At 48.2% G+C, this 17,763-nt stretch overlaps 2 protein-coding genes across 6 annotated transcripts; both read right to left on the bottom strand.

The window, feature by feature from the left end:
- Window positions 1–1,247: 1,247 nt before the first annotated feature.
- LOC136508209 (uncharacterized) lies at window positions 1,248–14,019 on the bottom strand. The gene is made up of 2 exons (XM_066502849.1): window positions 11,066–14,019; window positions 1,248–1,861 (listed from the first exon to the last, which is right to left on the bottom strand). The coding sequence occupies exons 1-2, from the start codon at window positions 12,051–12,053 to the stop codon at window positions 1,707–1,709; spliced, it is 1,143 nt and encodes a 380-aa protein (XP_066358946.1). The 5' UTR covers window positions 12,054–14,019; the 3' UTR covers window positions 1,248–1,706.
- An 866-nt stretch (window positions 14,020–14,885) lies between these two features.
- LOC136508872 (uncharacterized) lies at window positions 14,886–17,633 on the bottom strand. 5 transcript variants are annotated; one of them, XM_066503650.1, is made up of 7 exons: window positions 17,396–17,633; window positions 17,204–17,280; window positions 16,683–17,114; window positions 16,498–16,579; window positions 16,006–16,421; window positions 15,390–15,914; window positions 14,886–15,306 (listed from the first exon to the last, which is right to left on the bottom strand). In XM_066503650.1, the coding sequence occupies exons 5-7, from the start codon at window positions 16,264–16,266 to the stop codon at window positions 15,076–15,078; spliced, it is 1,017 nt and encodes a 338-aa protein (XP_066359747.1). In that variant the 5' UTR covers window positions 16,267–16,421; window positions 16,498–16,579; window positions 16,683–17,114; window positions 17,204–17,280; window positions 17,396–17,633; the 3' UTR covers window positions 14,886–15,075. The 5 variants fall into 5 exon arrangements, with proteins under 5 accessions (XP_066359747.1, XP_066359749.1, XP_066359748.1 ...); XM_066503652.1 differs by lacking the exon at window positions 16,498–16,579 and having other exon boundaries at window positions 16,006–16,191; window positions 17,047–17,114; XM_066503651.1 differs by having other exon boundaries at window positions 16,006–16,961; window positions 17,047–17,114.
- Window positions 17,634–17,763: the final 130 nt, after the last annotated feature.

The raw sequence follows: 17,763 nt of genomic DNA on the forward strand, positions 1-17,763 counted from the left end.
CATTATCAAGTATGTAGGATACGATCGATCGAGTTCTACTTGTATCCTATCCATCCCTCTTTGCATTGCATTGTTTGCCTGCGGGCGGGAGCTTCTTTCTACTACTCGAGCTTTATACTTAATTACCTAGCTACTAGTTTTTGTCCCCGCCTAGCCTGCTGCTGTCAATTTTCTAATTTCTGCCGCCGGCGTTCGTTCGTTCATGTGCAGGACCACCATCGTCTCAGACTCCTTCGACCTCATAACAAGCACCAGGGACAAGTACATGGCCTTCATGTCCGATTTGGACTACCACGTGAACGCCACCATGCTGTTCTCGGGCCGCAAAACCTCGGACACGCGCCGGCGACCTGGTTCATGCTCACCTTGACCGGCCTCGGCGGCGACCGCCTTATTTTCTTCATGAGGTCCGACAATTTGTACATATCAGGATTCTTGAACAAGCACGGCTTCTTTTCGTTCAAGCCTCAGGATGGCCATTACGGGATTCCCGGATCCACTGTCCTCTCGTTCGGCGGGGGCTATAAGGACTTCTTCGGAGAAGGCGTCGGCGCTCGTGGTCTTCTCAATGTGAGGATCAACATGGGTATGGCGGTACTGTACCACAGCGTCCTCGCCAACTTCCATGGCGGTGGAGCAGACGACCAACACCTCAAGATCCCATCGGCGTTCTTCGTCCTCATCATCTCAGAGGCGGAGCGCTTCATTACACTCCGGCTCGCTGTGTCTCTTCTCTGGGCCAGCACAACGCCGCGCAGCATTGACGCCAAGTATTCACCGCAGACGTACTACATCGACCTCGTCGTCAACTGGCGGACTTTTTCCTGTGCAATACTGAGCTGGAATGAACATGGTCAGGCCAGGGGTGCCTGGGCTCGAAACGTTGAGGCCACAAGGATCACAAAATTTGATGTCCATACCCCCGAAAGCGCCATAGCCATGTTGAACCCCATCCTCCAGCCAGCGCGCTCTAGATGCACCTGGACGCCAATTAGGCCATAATCCTATGTGTGCTTGCTTCCGACGACAGCAGCGGCGCAGCTGTAATTTGCTGCTGAGTGAGTATGTATGCTCTTCGTAGAGCGAATGATAATTAAGTAAATAAAATGATTTGGTCCGTGAATAATTCTTTGATGCGAAAATTACAGCTGAAGTGCAAACCTTATTATTTCCGTCTGCTTCAAAAATATTCATTGTAAAGAGAACGATCACATCGAGGGCTTTGTACGACAGGTGTGATCTTTCATCGTGTTCTTTTTTTTTCTTTCCACTCGGGAGAACCCATTTCCATTTCATATAAAACGGAAATACACAGCATTCAGATAAGATACAGGAAACCAGAAGAAAGGTAGAACCTGAGCTAAACTCTCAAACTGAAAACTGAAACAAGCAAACACCTGATGCAACAAGCATCACCCACCCAGCTTTTCCAGCAAACTGATCACCTCGATGAAGAAGAAGTTTGCCCTTTGCTCTTCCAACTTGATTCAGACCAGTTCAAGGAAGAGAAACCAGCACCCACTAGGGCCACACCCTCCTAGAAACGACTTCATTATATATTACAAGACAGGTGGTGTGATTCGTTAGATTTGATCTAACTACCTCAACAAAAGTTTAAAGACGACAGTCAGAATTCTTCAGATTGACCAGAATAGAGAGCTTGGAGTCCTGGCCTCCAGACAGGCTACACTTGCACCTGGAGATCTTCATGCCCGATCCCCATCGGAGTCAGTTGAGTCTCCCTCATGTAGCAACAGGCGATCCACCTGTCTGGAGGTCTGAGCCGTCATGACTTCTTGCGCAATCCTCAGCATTGTTTTGGCTCCTTCCATCTGTTCTTTGTCAAGTTCATTATACAGACCTGACCAATACATCATGAGTGAATACACATAACAGATAATCTCCATTGGATTTTTGATTAGCTTTTTGTCAAAGACAGCTTTGTTCCTGCACTTCCATATTGCCCAGCAAACTGCTCCAACCCCCCAGGAGTGGAATTTTTCCCCAAATGGGAACCATTGCTCACACCATAACCAACATTGATCCAAATTCAGAGGCACATTTGTAGCACCCAGACATTTAGCGATGATCAGCCAGACAATTTTGGAAACAGGGCATTGGAAGAATAAATGATGTATGGTTTCTACACTATCACAAAAGACACAGCTAGGGTCCCCATCCCAGTTCCTCTTTCTTAAGTTTTCTCTTGTTAAAACTGCATCATTAGCCATAAGCCATAGAAAAATTTTAATCTTCTCAGGTATTTTGTCTTTCCATATTCTCTTATGGTAAGTCCCAGAATTTGATCTAGTTAAAGCATCATAAACAGATTTGACAGAGAAAACCTTTTTCCCCCCAAAAACCCAGACCACCTTGTCTTTGGTCTATCAGTTGATGGTTAATAATATCATTGCAGACTCTATTCCATTCTAACCTCAGATCTTCAGTGAGCCATCTCCTAAAAGAACATTGTACTCCATTCTTGTACTGTAACACAGTAACATTCTTATTGTTAGCTAGCTCATACAGGATTGGAACTTTCACAGAAAGAGGCACCTCATATATCCAAGGGTCTAACCAGAATCTGGTCAAGCCCCCATTGCCAGTCAGCAAACCCCTACCTTGTAAATAAACCTCTTTAACTTTTAATAAATCAGACCAAACAGGAGAGTCATTCATCTTGTGCCCTACCTCATGAATTGTTTTGTTCTGCATATATTTAAATTTGATAATATTTTGCCAAAGACCATCTTCATTCTCTAATTTCCACCACCACTTGCATAAAAGGCTAATGTTCATTTTTCTAAGATCTTTAACTCCCAAACCTCCCTTTTTCTTACTTTTGCAAATAATTTTCCATTTCACAAGGTGATATTTCTTTTTCGATCCACCCCCTTGCCAAAAGAAGGTCCTCCTGATTTTATCCATACTAGCAACTGTAGACTTGGGAAGCAGATACACAGACATATGGTATATAGGAGTATTGTTTAGACTTGAACTAATCAACGTTTTTCTCCCAGCCATGGACAGTAGTCCACCCTTCCAAATATCTAGCCTTTTATTGCCTTTTTCTACCAATGGAAGCCGGTCACTAACTTTCAACCTGCTAGGACTGACAGGTACGCCGAGATATTTAATAGGAAATAATCCCACTTGGCAATTAAAGATCTCAGCATATTTTTGACCCCACTCTTCATTATCATTAATCATGATTACTTCGCTTTTGTTGAAATTAATCTTAAGACCAGCTAGCATCTCAAACAAGTATAATAATAACTTCATATGATTGGCATTATTTATATCATGCTTAAGGAAAATGAAAGTATCGTCTGCGTACTGTAAAATAGCCACCCCTCTATCAATTATATGATCAATTAGTCCAGTAATTAACCCATTTTCTTGGGCCTTGTGCACCATTCTTGTGAGGCAATCAGCAACAAAATTGAATAAGATTGGGGACAGCAGGTCTCCTTGTCTGACCCCTTTATAGCTCTTCACATAAGATCCAACTCTGTTATTCATCTTTATACTCACAGTCCCGCCAGTAACTACTTTTTCAATCCAATTACACCATTTTTCACTAAAACCTCTTTTCTGTAAGCATGTAAACAGTAATTTTCAGTTAACTTTATCATATGTTTTTTCAAAATCTAATTTTAGTACCACACCCACCTCATTTCTCCTTTTGGTTTCATGCAATATTTCATGCAGACACATAATACCTAACATAATATTCCTCTATTTCATAAAAGCAGTTTGAGTGGCGTGAATCAACTTGCCAGCAATTTTTTCCAACCTGATTGTCAATGTTTTTGTTATTGATTTGTAAAGACAATTCAGCAAACAAATGGCCCTGAATTGCTGGATTTTAGAAGCATCCTTAATTTTTGGAAGCAGGGAAATGATCCCATAGTTGATCCTACTTATGTTCACTTTATTTTCATAGAAATCTTCAAACAGTTGTATCTGTTGGCTGCCAGAGGGCAGCTTGGCCAACAGGCCGCTTGGATTGTATTGAATTGCAAAAAATGACAACTTAGATACAAGAAGATGCTAACAACTGCATATATAAGCAAGTGGTGTACCTCCTCCTTAGCATATTCTAACTGCATAAAGCAGATGCTATGATTCCTACTTGGTTGCCAAGGCACCATGATCAACTTGGTTGCCAAGGAACCTGAAAATTACATGACAGTAAATAGTAAATAGCTATAGTAGGTAACTGGAAAACATAACCACTAGGCTAACTATTGACAATTCTCCCCTTTAGCCTTGTGGTCCTTGGAAGTGATCTGCTTGAGTCCAATTCTTCTCCTCATCTCTTCAAATTTTGATCTTCCAAGAGACTTGGTTAGAATGTCAGCTAGCTGATCGGTGGTGGATATGTGATCAGCCCTGATACTTCCATCTTCCAAGCAGTTTCTGATGAAGTGATACTTGATTCTGATGTGCTTACTGCGCTCATGAAAGACTAGATTCTTGGCTAGAGCAAGTGCAGACTTGCTATCAACTTTCAGTTCAACCACTTCCACATTCCTTCCAAGGAGGTCTGCCAGCAGCCTGAATAGCCAAATAGCTTGTGTTGCAGCTGTGGTAGTGGCAATGTACTCAGCTTCACAACTAGATAGAGCCACCACCTTCTGCTTCACTGACTGCCAGCACACAAGATTGCTCCCTAGAAAGAACAAGGTGCCACTAGTGCTCTTGCTGGTGTCAATGTCCCCAGCCAAGTAACTGTCGCAGTACCCAACAAACCTTGCTCTCCCTGGAGCCTTAGTGTAGTGCAGGCCAAACTCCAGAGTACCAGCCACATATCTCAGGATGCGCTTGATGGCAGCTTGGTGCTCTGCAGTCGGCCTCTCCATGAATCGACTGACAAAGCCCACTGAGAAGGCTAAGTCAGGTCTTGTGTGGACCAAGTAGCGCAGGCTGCCCACCAATCTTTTGTATTGGGTAGGATCAACTTCTGCAGACGTGCTCTGCCTGCTCAACCTCAGCCGCTCCTCCATTGGTGTATGGGCGGGGTTGCAGGCATCCATACCTCCTAGCTCAAGGATCCTCTTGGCATAATGGGTTTGCCTCAGAGTGATCCCAGCTGGATCTTGGTGTACTTCGACCCCCAGGTAGAAGGACAGGAGGCCGAGGTCGCTCATGTCGAAATCCTTCTTCATCTGAGCCTTGAAACCTTCTATGGCTTGAGTGCTGGCACCGGTGATGATCAAGTCGTCAACATAGACTCCGATCAGCAGCAGCTCCTCCTCTGTTCCTCGCCTGTACATCGCGGCTTCATGATCGCTTTGCTAGAAACCCATCTCCTTGAGGGTGGCGTCCAGCTTGGCATTCCAAGCTCGCGGAGCCTGTCGTAGGCCATACAAAGCCTTGCGCAGACGGTATACCATCTTCTCCTTCCCAGCGACGGTGAAGCCAGGCGGCTGCTTCACGTACACCTCCTCCTTGAGGTCGCCGTTGAGGAAGGCCGATTTGACGTCCATGTGGTGGACGTGCCATCCTTCTTGGGCCGCCAGCGCGAGGAGGACTCGGACGGATTCCATGCGCGCCACGGGAGCAAACGCGTCGTCGAAGTCGATCCCTTCTTGCTGGACGAAACCCCGCGCCACCAAGCGCGCCTTGTACTTGGTCACCCCGCCCCGCTCGTCCTTGAGCTTGTAGACCCACTTCAGAGTGATGGGCCGTTGACCGGGAGGAAGCTCCACAAGCTCCCACGTGCTGTTCTGCTCAACCGCCTTGATCTCCTGCTCCATGGCGGCCTGCCAGGCAAGATCGCCTTCAGCCTCCGCGAAGTTGGCCGGCTCGCCGGCGTGCGTGAGGTGAAGCTCGGCGAAAAGACGTGAAGCCGGCGGCGGTGTGGGCACGTCCCCGATGATGTTGGGCATGGTACGGTACCGCAGCTGCTCGCCGTCGTAGACAGCGTCAAGGCGATCGTCGTCGTCCTCGAGCGGTGACGCGAACTCAATTGGGTCCGCCTGCTCGGTCTCCGCTGCTGGTGAAGCAGAGGAGGCCGATGGATCGTGCTCCCCTGGAGCTGGTGACGGCGCCGCTGCTGGTGAAGCAGATGAGGCCGGTGGATCGTGCTCCCCTGAAGTTGGTGACGGCGTGCGCGGCGGAGCTCCGTCTGCGTCGACTCCCCAGAACTCGATGTCGAAGTCGCTGGAGGCGGAAGCAGACGTCCCGGCGGCCGAATTGGACCAATCCCAGCCGCGCCCTTCATCAAACACCACGTCGCGGCTCACCTTGACACGTCCTGTCGCCGGATCGAGGACCCGGTAGGCCTTGGCGCCCTCGGCGTAGCCGATGAAGACCCCAGCCTTGCCGCGGTCGTCGAGCTTGCGCAGCTGCCCGAGCTCCCTTGTGTAGGCGACGCAGCCGAATGTACGCAGATAGCTCACCGCCGGCGCTCGTCCGTGCCAGGCCTCATAGGGGGTCTTGCCTTGCAAGCTTCTTGTCGGCGCGCGGTTGAGCAGATGCACCACCGTCATCACCGTCTCCCCCCAGAATTTGGCCGGCATGGACCTCTGCTTCAGGAGCGCGCGTGCGGTCGCCACGACCGTCTGATTGCACCGCTCCACCACACCGTTCTGCTAAGGTGAGTGTGGTGCAGAGTAGTGCCGCTTGACTCCTTCGGCGGTGAAGTACTGCGCCAGCTCGCCGACGGTGAACTCTCCTCCATTGTCGGTCCGCAGCACCTTGAGCTCACGGCCGGTCTCCTTCTCTGCTTCGGCCTTCACCCGCTTCACGGCATCCGCAGCAGCATCCTTGGTCGGCAGAAGCACCGCCCACATGAAGCGGGTGGCGTCGTCCACCATCAGCAAGAAGTAGCGGCGCCCTCCTGGCGTCGCCGGCGTCACCGGCCCGCACAAGTCGCCGTGGACGACGTCCAGGGGCGCCTGCTGCGGAAACGGCTTGCGGCGGAGCTTGGTGGTGACGTAGGTATCGCAGACTTGCTCCGCATGCTTGATCACCGGCATCCCCCTCACCATCTCCTGCTTGCCGAGCTGGTGCAGCGCCTCGAAACTGAGATGCCCGTAGCGCTCATGCCACCTCCATGACTCGTCCTCCTTCCTGGCGGCAAGACACACCGGCTGTGCGGCCTCCAAGTGCAGGATGTACAGCCGACTGGGTCCGCAATGTACCTTGGCGAGAAGACGACCACGCCGGTCCCAGATACGGAGCACTCCATGATCAATCTCCACCCTGGAGCCTCCTTCGTCGAGCTGCCCCAAACTCATAATCGAGTTCCTGAGCGCTGGGATGTAGAAGACGCCATGGAGGACGCGCTGCTCCGCGTTCTTGGCCTGGAAGACGATGGAGCCGGTCCCCTTGATCTCCACTCGAGACGAGTCGCCAAAACGCATCGTGCCGCGCGCCGTGGTGTCGAGCTCGGCGAAGAGCTCCCGACGGCCGATCATATGATGTGTGGCCCCGCTGTCGAGGTACTAGCCGTCGAGCGCCTCCTCGATGGCGCTGGTGTTGAGGAAGACACGCGCGCGCGGCTCATTGATGTCGAGGGAGGCCGTGGCCTTGGAGCAGACGGCTTCGGCCTTCTCGTCGAGCTCGAGGAAGCCGTGGGCGAGGAACAGAGCACCATCATCGTCCTCCGCCTCTGCGACGTGCACAGCACCGTCACGCCCACCACCGCGCCGTCCACCTCGATCACCTCCAACGCGGTTGCCTCCTCCGCGTTGGTTGCCACCGCTGCCGCCGCGGTCACCACCACCACGACGCGGCTGGCGGCAGTCGCGCGCCCAGTGGTCGCGATCACCACAGTTGAGGCAGGTGTCGTCGTCCGCCCCGTGATCGTCGCCACCGCCTCTGTCTCCTCCGCCGCGATTGCCCTTCCCGCGCTGCTTCTTGCCGCCGCGTGGACGACGTCGCGGTTCCTTGCCTGACGCGGAAGCGGCAGCCTCCTTCTCCTTGGCATGCCACTGCTCCCTTGTCAGCAGCAGACCGCCGATGGCGGCCGGTTCTGCGGCCAGCGCCTCCATGTCGTCCACCGTCTTCAAACGCCCAGACACCTCCTCGATGGTGAGGTCCTGGAAGTCGAGAAGCGTCTCGATGGCGATCCGGAGCTGGGCATACTTCGGCGGCACGGCGCGCAGGAGCCTCTCCACCACGCGCTCTTCATCGATGTCGTTGTCGCCGTGGAGAAGAAGCTGCTGCTTCAGGGCCATCAAGCGAAGGGTGAAGTCCTCGATCTGCTCACCCGGACGGAAGGCGAGCTTCTCCCAGTCGCTGCGGAGTCGCTGGAGCGTGGCGCGACGCACCCGATCGACGCCGATCCGCACGGCGGCGATGGAGTCCCAGGCCTCCTTGGCCGATCCCTTCTCGGACAACGGCATCTGCATCTCCTGCGGCACAGCTGCGATGATCGCCTCCACCGTGCGCCTATCCTCATGGTACGGCAGGTCCTGGTACTCGATCGCGTCCCAGAGTTGCCGCGCCTGGAGCTTCAGCTTCATGATCGAGGCCCACTCATGGTAATTTGACTTGGTGAGCATCGGCCAGGTGGAGCTTGAGCCAGAATCCTTGTATACGGTCTAGATCACCGGCGAGCGGCCCCTGGCCCGTCCGCGGCGGCGATCCTGATCCCGATTGGGCGACTGCGTCTGCCTGCGCTCGCGCTCCGGGCTCCTCCGCGGAGGCGGGCGGCGATCGCGCGGCGGATCCTCCTCCACCAACTCTCGACGCAGAGCCGCGGTCGTGGCGGCCGCATTCTAAGCTGCTGCGGCGGCGGCCTCCGCGGCCTGCTGCGCCTGCGCGGCTGCGGCCTCTGCCGCGGCCAGACGCTGCGCACGCTGCTCGGCAGCGGCGGCGGCTACGGCTGCTCTCTCTGCGGAGGTGGCCATGCCTCTCCCTTTCTCTCAACCGGCTCTAGATACCAATTGTTGGCTGCCAGAGGGCAGCTTGGCCAATAGGCCGCTTGGATTGTATTGAATTGCAAAAATTGACAACTTAGATACAAGAAGATGCTAACCACTGCATATATAAGCAAGTGGTGTACCTACTCCTTAGCATATTCTAACTGCATAAAGCAGATGCTATGATTCCTACTTGGTTGCCAAGGCACCATGATCAACTTGGTTGCCAAGGAACCTGAAAATTACATGACAGTAAATATTAAATAGCTATAGTAGGTAACTGGAAAACATAACCACTAGGCTAACTACTGACAGTATCAGATCAGCTTTAACAATATTCCAACATCCTTGATAAAATTCAATAGGGATTTTATCCGGCCCGGCTGCTTTGTTGCATTCCATTTGATCTAGAGCTTCTTTAATCTCTTTTTCATAAAAGGGCCTACACAACCACTCATTTTCTTCTAAAGTAACCTGGGGGATACCTTCCCAAATGCTCTCATCTATTCGCAAATCATATTCTTCAGGAGGACCAAATAGGCCAGCGTAATATTCTGATGCATGTTTCACTAAGTTCTCATCACCTTCAATTACTAGGCCATCTTTCTCCAAATTAATTATTGTATTCTTTCTCTTCCTACCATTTGCGCACATGTGGAAATAGGCTGTATTAATATCGCCCTTGAGGAGCCAATTTTCATGAGATCTCTCACGACAATAGGATTCTTCTTGTTCTAAATTTTTCATATTTTCACATAGAAGCCATACTTTTCTACCAATCTGATCATTATTCAACCCAGTCCTTTCTTCAATTTCTTCCAGATTAGAAAGTTCAGCCTGGAATTCTCTTCTTTGTTTTTTCAGTACTCCTTGCAGATTAAACCCCCATCCTTTAAAGATTTTTTTGATCAGCTTAATTTTTTGTGAAATTCTATCCAAAGTAGTTTCAGCTTACATGGCTTGTTTCAGATCCTTTCAACATTTAGAAAGAAATCTGGATTCTTCAGCCAATTCAGATCAAATCTAAACTGGATGTAAGGGAGTTTTCCACTATCCCCCGAAGAGATGATCAAGGGGTTATGATCTGACACTTCTCTTGGTAATTTTTTCACAATTGTTGTAGGAAACATGTCTTCCCATTCCTTAGTTACTAGAATTCTGTCTAACTTTTCCAGGACAGGTGGATTTTGATTATTTGACCAGGTGAACATTCCACCAGTCATTTCTAATTCCTTCAATTCATAGAAGTGAATTAGAGAATTAAAAACAGCAGTATGTCTGTGTATCCTATCCATAGGACTTTTCTCATTAGAATATCTGATTATGTTAAAATCCCCTCCAATTAGGAGAGGCTCATTATTTGATGCACAGAATTGAGATAACTCTGCCAGGAAGGCCAATTTATTTTCATCTTGTGCTGCACCATATAACACCAAGAGGTTCCATTTAACTTTCAAAATTTTGTCCCATAGATTCATTTGAATCATAAATTCTCCTTGTTTAAAAGAGCCAACATCAAATCTTTCTAATCGAGTTCCTACTAAAATCCCACCAGATTTGCCTTTTGAAGGGTTCCACAACCATAAATATTCTTTATCATTGTCAAATTTCCTCAAAAGTGCATCATTACAATCAGCTATCATTGTTTCTTGTAAACCAACAAAATGAAATTTGTGATCCAGAATGAGATTTTTCAAGAAGGTAGCAACCCCTTTCTTTTTGAGGCCTCTACAATTCCATATCAAACCTTGGATCATCATTTTTTTTCTTTTTCATTTTTCTCTTTTCAAGGTTCACAGGAATACTAATGTTCCTTGAACCTTGCAAGCCAGGATTTTCCTGGTCTTGCTTCTTCCCCATTGGGGAGAACTTGATTCTTTTTTTCTTTGAACCACTTTTCCTCATTGATTTTTGAACTATCAATTCTTCCAAATCATCCGTCTCATTACAACTTCCATTCTCATCAATACTACACAGATCAGGAATAAACTCACCCAACTCTACAGAACTAACCATATCATCTGTTTTCAAGTATTTATCAGCAAGACTACTTCTAGCATTTTCCAAATCTTTAATCATATCAAAAGTAGCAAATTGATCATTCTTGACAACAATTCCCATAGACTTAGCTAAAGAATGTAAAACAACATTATCTATGTTGGCAAGTTTTGGTGGTTTGGTGAGGTTACCTTCCAGTGATCTTTTCTTTGCCATGGCCTCATTTTTATCCATGGTGGTGAGCATGATATCCTTCTTGAGTCTTGCATTTCTCCTTCTTTCAGCTTGAATGACTTGCTCCATCATCTCTTCATGAGTGGTATCTTCCATAATAACTTTGTCTTGTATCTCTTCAACAGGTTCTCCAGTCTGATTAGTTCTCACACTTTCCTGAGAGTTGATGATGATATCAACATCCATGTTTTGTTGCTCTACAGAAATTGCAGCTGAGGCATTTCCCCCCTTTTCTGACTCTTTTAGCACATTATTATCAGTGTTCTGATTCTTGATCATAGCATTGATAGCCTGGTGACCTTGCTCAGTTTCTTTGTCAACATCCATGTGCCAGAATTGCTTATCACCATCACTGATATGCTTCTCATCATTAACAAGCCCATAAGCATCAATCTTCCTGAGCTTCTCACTAAGAGTATCACTGTCATAGTCATATTCTTCAGAGGTTTCCAGATTTGGTATCCTCTCCTCTTGTGATGCATTCTCAGTAGGTTGAGGTGGCTTCTTGCTTGCAGGTTGCTTGGATGAGTCTACAGTCTTGTCTTGATCCATCTTGTTCTTTTCCCCCCCATCAGCACCAGTGTTGTGCATCTTTGGGGGAGCAGAATTGACTCCTTGATTTCCACATTTGGTATGGCCCAATTTGCTAGGATCAGCCCCATCTTGAGATTGTTCAGATTGATTAACACTTCCAGCAGTATTGGGTTGCTTGTTTGTCTCATCATGCTTATACTTTTTGACTGGTGGTTCCTTTTCACCCACCTTGATGCCGCTAGTAAGCATCCTGCCAGTTTGGGTCTCAGGGACTTCTCTTTCAAAAGAGAACTCAAATTCATAGATCCCCAACATTGCATCAGCAGTTTTTGGCACTTTTGTTACATCTCTGCATGCTATTTTCACCCTTACATAGTCAGCCTTGAACCTAGTTCTCTCGTCAATCTCCATTGCTTTTCCAACCAAGCCACCAACTTGAGAGATGGTCTTCACAGATCTTTGGTCCGCCGGGATATTCCCAATACGAAACCAGGCTAGCTTGTTGCATGACCCCTTTAGCACCTATTCTTGCTGTCCATGGCTCTACTTTCATGAAAGCGTCCACCTCATTCATCGCCAGAGCCTTAACTCTACTCCACTCCCTGAGCATTGGAGCATTAGGGAATCTCATGACAAATCTTTTTTCACCAACCTGCCTAGCATTCCATTTCCAAGGACTAGATCCAGCCAGAAACATCATCTCGCGCTCCACATCTTTTGCAGTAGCAGACCCCTGAATTATATTGATGACTCCTATACATTCCTTCTCTTTACTCTTTAGACATCCTAGGGTCGATACATTCAGGTATATAAAAGAAACTTTGATCCTCCACTTGTGCAGTACACAATTCAGGTCCAGTGTTCCAAGGAACACACCTCTTGCACTCGTAGGTGGTGTGATTGTTGAACCCACAGGTCTCACAAATTAGCCTTCTACAGTCATTTGTCACATGATTGAACAGGCCACAAATTTCGCAGGCAACTCTATTCTGAGCAGGATTAGCTGGATTAGTAGGATTTGACTGCGCCTCATCATTACCTTGTTTAGTGCCTTGTGTCTTAGGTTGATTGCCCTGATCAGCAACCTCCTCTTGAACCTTCTTTCCTTCAGCTTTCTCTGCCTCTTGATCCCATTTTGCTTTGTCATTGTCCTGTGATGCCTGAGCTTCAATATCAACCTCTGCTTTTTTTGCTTCCTTCTGATCAGCATTGCGATCCCATGTATTGCGTCCATGGCCTCCGCCCGGACCTCCCCTCCCAGCACCACGATTTTGATTTCCACCCCCATCTCCCTCCACCTCTCCACTGACCTCCTCCTCCACCCCACCGTCCGCCGCCACCTCCACCACCCCACCTCCTGTTACCATCCCCTTGATTCATCTTCACGCTCACGGTATTCGCAAGGTCGGTGCGAACAGCCGAAGCGAAGGACTTGATTGGTGCCTTCCAGAAATGACCAACAAAACGTAATATATTAGCTTTGTGGGTGGATTTTTGAGGAATTTGGGGCGGCAGGGGAGGAGACGAGCTAGGGTTCGAAGGCCCCCCAATATGGATCTGGGGAAACGAAGCGGAGAGGGTGGATGGGGTAGGTGGGGTGGCCCGGTGACTGGAATCGGCTGCATCACTCACCCTTGGTTCACCCCCTTCTAGATGTGCGACGCGTGGCCCAAATGACGGGATCGGTCCAAGGATTCCTGGGATTATTTGCACCTTGGGCGGTCTCCGGAACCAGGGGCGCCGACCAGTAGGCCCATTCCTGCCGAATTGCCCTGCTCCCCTTCTCTGTTCTCCCGCCACGGATGGCTGCGCACCCTCATCACCCTTCGAATTCCAGCGGAGAACAATTGGAATCGATTTCAGCTTGACCTCCTCCCGCCCAATGGCCTCAAACGGGATGAACTGCTGCTCGGATCGAAGCACAAATCTCCGCTCCGCCAGATTGATCGGAAATTCGATGCCGCAACTTCTACCAGCACTTGATTTTCCATGGAGGAGCGCGGTTTCGCCGATCGACGGGAACACCGCGAAATAGTCGTCCGAACGCGAATCACCGGGCTTCCGAACCTTCGCCTTCGAGGGTAGGTGGAGTGGGGAAGAGGAGAGGGATGGGGAGGAGAAGGGGGAGCGGAAGGAATGGAGATGATCGGAGGAAACGTGGGTGGGAGAGGCGATGGTATGCGGCGCACCGGCGATCGCCATCACCAACGGTTGCATCCTGATTGGGATCAAGAAGTGACAGTGACAACCTACATGAAGGGGTGTATACAGAAGTTTTGAGATTGCCATTCTCTATTTGTTTGGACCTAAACCCCTCCCACAATTAATTTGCTTGGCGAGTTCAATGTTTTTGTTATCAATCTTAGAGGTCAACCGTACTGATTATCCTACTAGGTACCTCACTATTCATTCTCAGTCGGTAAGTCAGCTAGTTTGTGTCTGGTAATATGAAAGTAATGGACCTATATCACTTTTGGAGTTGAGAAAATTAAATTCTGTGTATGTGAAAATGTGTTTACGTTTCATAGATTAAACTGCCAAGAACTATCATGAATATGTATACCTTTGTAAAATAGGAACTCAAATGATATGAACTTGGGTGAACGAGACGCTTCCCCTCTTGTTTGTGTGCATTGTATTAGCATATGCCCTCCTTCCTGCAGCTTACAGTACAACACTTTTGTCAGAAACATTAGAGTGGAATAATAGAGTTTCATGATTGATGGCAGCTAACTGCATGCTTTCGTCATTTCTGGTAAATGTGCACTACAATTCTAGCCGGTAATGGAATAGTTATGAAACCTACCATTTTGTTTGTTATAATTATTTCTGAGCAATGACCCTAGTGAACTGTGCCACAAATATTTCATACAGATATATGTGTGTTGCTAGCTTTTTCTACTACTGTATCATCATCCAACCTATGGTCACTTATGGATAAGAGAATTATGCCTAAGTTCACAAGATTTCCCAACTCAAGTTCTAATTTACAGATTATTTACGCCAGTATGTTTCATAGCGTAGTGTCTGTTCTTTGCTCCATGTAGGGAGAACAGATACAACCATGTCGATTTCCTAGGTTATATTTAAAACGTGGGTTGTCCAGCTAATTGAGCTATGGGCCGGGTTGCATCCATTGATCATTTTTTTTTTCAAAGGGATTGTAGGATCTCTACCTTTCAAGAAAAAAGAGTTTCCAAACAACAAGGCATGAAGTTTTTGGGACGCATGACACTTCCCAGAGAAAAACACACGGGTCCACAGCCTAGAAGCTTAGATGTACAAGAGGGAAAAACATAATAGAAACTACCCTGCAGGAGCTCTGTTGGTTATATATGTCACTAGTCGATTGGCGCGCGATTCCGCGCGCTCGCGTAGTAGCACGTTCAGAGGTTATACAGGTGTATCGAAATATATTACAGGGATAAGTATTTTATAGTGGAAAAGTCATACACGGTAGCTGATCTCTAAGCCGGCGTACACAAATAGTTGTCTTCGGTGATAGCAGCGATGTCGATGTGTGGTGGTGTTGATGACGGTCTGGTGATACGCGATGCATGACGATGCTGATGTATCTCATTCTTCTGCTGCATTCATCCAATCCCAGTGGTTGCCTGCTAGGCTTCGGCATTTCTGTTTGCAGTCTGGTTGAGATGTATTTTTGCTGAAAGCATAGGCATCCATTGTTTATGAATATGTGATGTAGCGGTAGTAGATGAGACACCTAGCTGGATGTTAGAAGCGTACCTTGTTGGTTTCATAGTATCCATGTAGCTTTTGCACGTTTTTGTGGTAGTAGTCTACGGTAAGAGTTAGTTCGTCCAGTGGATCGCATAGTTCCTGTGACTGTGGTATATGACTTGCTGCTTGTCTAAACTCGGTTGGAAGAGATGAGATTAACTGGTGTGTAAGGTCGGCATTAGTTTTGATGCCTGAAACACAGTGGTCGAACCTGGTGATGTCAGCATTTTGTTGGTTGACTGCATGTATGAGGGTGGACAAGGATGGGTAGTTGAGATCAATGATTCGGTAGCTGAGGACGTTTGTAATGTATCTTAGAGAATGGTAGATTGCCAATGTTTCAGCTGTTGCAGTATTAGCGTAGGGGACTTCATTGTAGTGTGCAGTCAGATTCCCCATGGTGATGAAGGCTTCGAATTTAGTTGGGACTATTTCGTGAGCAGTCACAACAGCTTGCTGACCATATACCTTCTTAGTTGCGGCAGCATGGATGGTTTTGAGGCGCGAAGCAAATGCCGGTGGTACCGCTGTCTGCATTTGCGGTGTAGTTGCAGATTATAAAGTTTGTAAATGTGGGAAAACATGATGGACATACTTGGGTTACGAAAGCGATTGGGCGTACCTCTAGAGGATCGGGTATTTTCTGAAACGCTTTTATGTTGACAGATGGATGTTGTTGACGCTGTGCTAGGTCGATAATGTCGTGGAGAATTTTTGCCCGTCCGTCTGCGTGTAACAAGAGTTGGTGGAGCCACTGAGCCACGCTGTAGAAGTAGGCACTGTCGTTGTCATGGTCCCTGTAATCAAACTTGTGTATGGCATAGCATAGGTTATCTGCCGCTGCGTTCAATTTGTGTGAGAATTGTTGAAGAAGAGTGTCCATGTGCACAGATATGTTTCTGCAACAGCATAGGTAATGTGCCCTTTTGCTGTAAAAGTCCTTGATGTCATTTATGATTAGGTAACTGAAATCAGGTGCTCTGAAGTCCTACGCGCTGCCTAGAGCTTCAGCGTAGGTATCTTTGAGCGCTTGTTTACCTGATTGCACAAAGGGTTTCAGTGTTTTGTCTGGGGTATACTATCGTTATGATTTGTGTGGACAAAGGTAAGTTACCTTTCCTTCGCGTGGCTGTTGACGGTAATGGCAGAATTGCCAATGGATCAACTGGTATCGAACGACTTTGCTGTGGGTGGTCCTGGGTATAGGAGACAATAGAGACGTTGGGAAATTTTTTTTGGCCATTGCGTGGTTGTACCTTTTTGGTAGAAAATGATTAGAATGTTGGCTGTAGTTTGTACCTGTCATCCATGGTATTTGTGCCATTTCATTTTCTGTCGACCAAGCCACCAAATCCAGTGTAAAAGTGTGAGTCTGTAGCATTTGTTTGGAAAGGAGGAGATGTTGTACGCCAGGATCTTGCAGGTAGATTATAAAGTTGGGTTTTTGGAACTGGATATTGGGGTCTGTAACATAAGGAATCAGGGTGTGCTTCAGCTCTGTTAGAATTAGGTTGGCTCTAGCTCTATTTGTGTGTGGCTCCCTGTCTCTGGCTATAATAGAATAACGCATTTGTATTTCTAAAGTAATAAGAGCAGGTGTAGTCGAGTTAGTGTTGGGAAAAATCTGAGCTTAATACCTGGTCTGCTTGCATATCATGTTTACCTCGCGAGTTGTTTCCTGCATCCATGTGGTTGTGCTGAATCCGGCGACCCGCTGTATATAGAATAGTTCTAGGTGCACATGCGTACAAAGGATGAGCATAGATATGGAAACATGGTCACTAAAGTGGCAGCATGGGAAGGCTAAGCGTAAAACTTACAGGCAATTAGGCGTGATGAAGGCCGCTGGGAACTGTAGCGTGGGGAACGAGGGTTGCTGAAGGTGAAGTATCTCTTCCTGGGCAAATCGATATAGGCGGACAAATCTTGGGTGAGTTTTGGCGGCCAAAAATGCACTCACGGGGGCAGGGCTGGAGGCGACGTGGTTAGAAACATGAAACAAGGTTACTGACCTGTGCATGGTCGCCGATGCTGAGCGGAGCGGCAGGGTTCATAGGCAACACAGTAGCGAATGTTGAGGCGTTGGTGCCAACCAGTGCCAGTTCCGGTGAAGGACTGGCCGTGCTGTGTAGGAGGATAGGGAATGGAGCGGGAATGGTGCTGGCCGGCCGGTTGCACTGTTGGCGGTTTCTGGAGGGGCGACGTGGTTGGCGCTGGCAGGGGAGGGTGGTAAAGAAAGATGGCGAAAAAGATAGATCATGCTTTGTTCCTTGCGAAGGTCAACGATGGAAGCTGCTCTGTAGGATGGTGACGGCCTTGGGCTGGTAATTGGTGGACTGCGTCGGGGCCCTATACGGGCTTCTGTTGGTCTGCGTAGGCT

This window comes from Miscanthus floridulus, chromosome 15 (genome assembly GCF_019320115.1).
Source record: "Miscanthus floridulus cultivar M001 chromosome 15, ASM1932011v1, whole genome shotgun sequence".
NCBI classification, from domain to species: domain Eukaryota; kingdom Viridiplantae; phylum Streptophyta; class Magnoliopsida; order Poales; family Poaceae; genus Miscanthus; species Miscanthus floridulus.

Coding starts and splice junctions, on each gene's coding strand:
- LOC136508209 (XM_066502849.1), bottom strand. CDS start 12,053: ATGGAGATTGACGAGAGAACTAGGTTCAAGGCTGACTATGTAAGGGTG. Junction 1,862..11,065: donor AAAGAAAAGATCACTGGAAG/GTAACCTCACCA, acceptor TGTATTGGTCAG/GTCTGTATAATGAACTTGAC.
- LOC136508872 (XM_066503648.1), bottom strand. CDS start 17,437: ATGAACCCTGCCGCTCCGCTCAGCATCGGCGACCATGCACAG. Junction 17,281..17,395: donor GCATCGGCGACCATGCACAG/GTCAGTAACCTT, acceptor CGATTTGCCCAG/GAAGAGATACTTCACCTTCA. Junction 15,915..16,005: donor AAATACCCGATCCTCTAGAG/GTACGCCCAATC, acceptor CCGCAAATGCAG/ACAGCGGTACCACCGGCATT.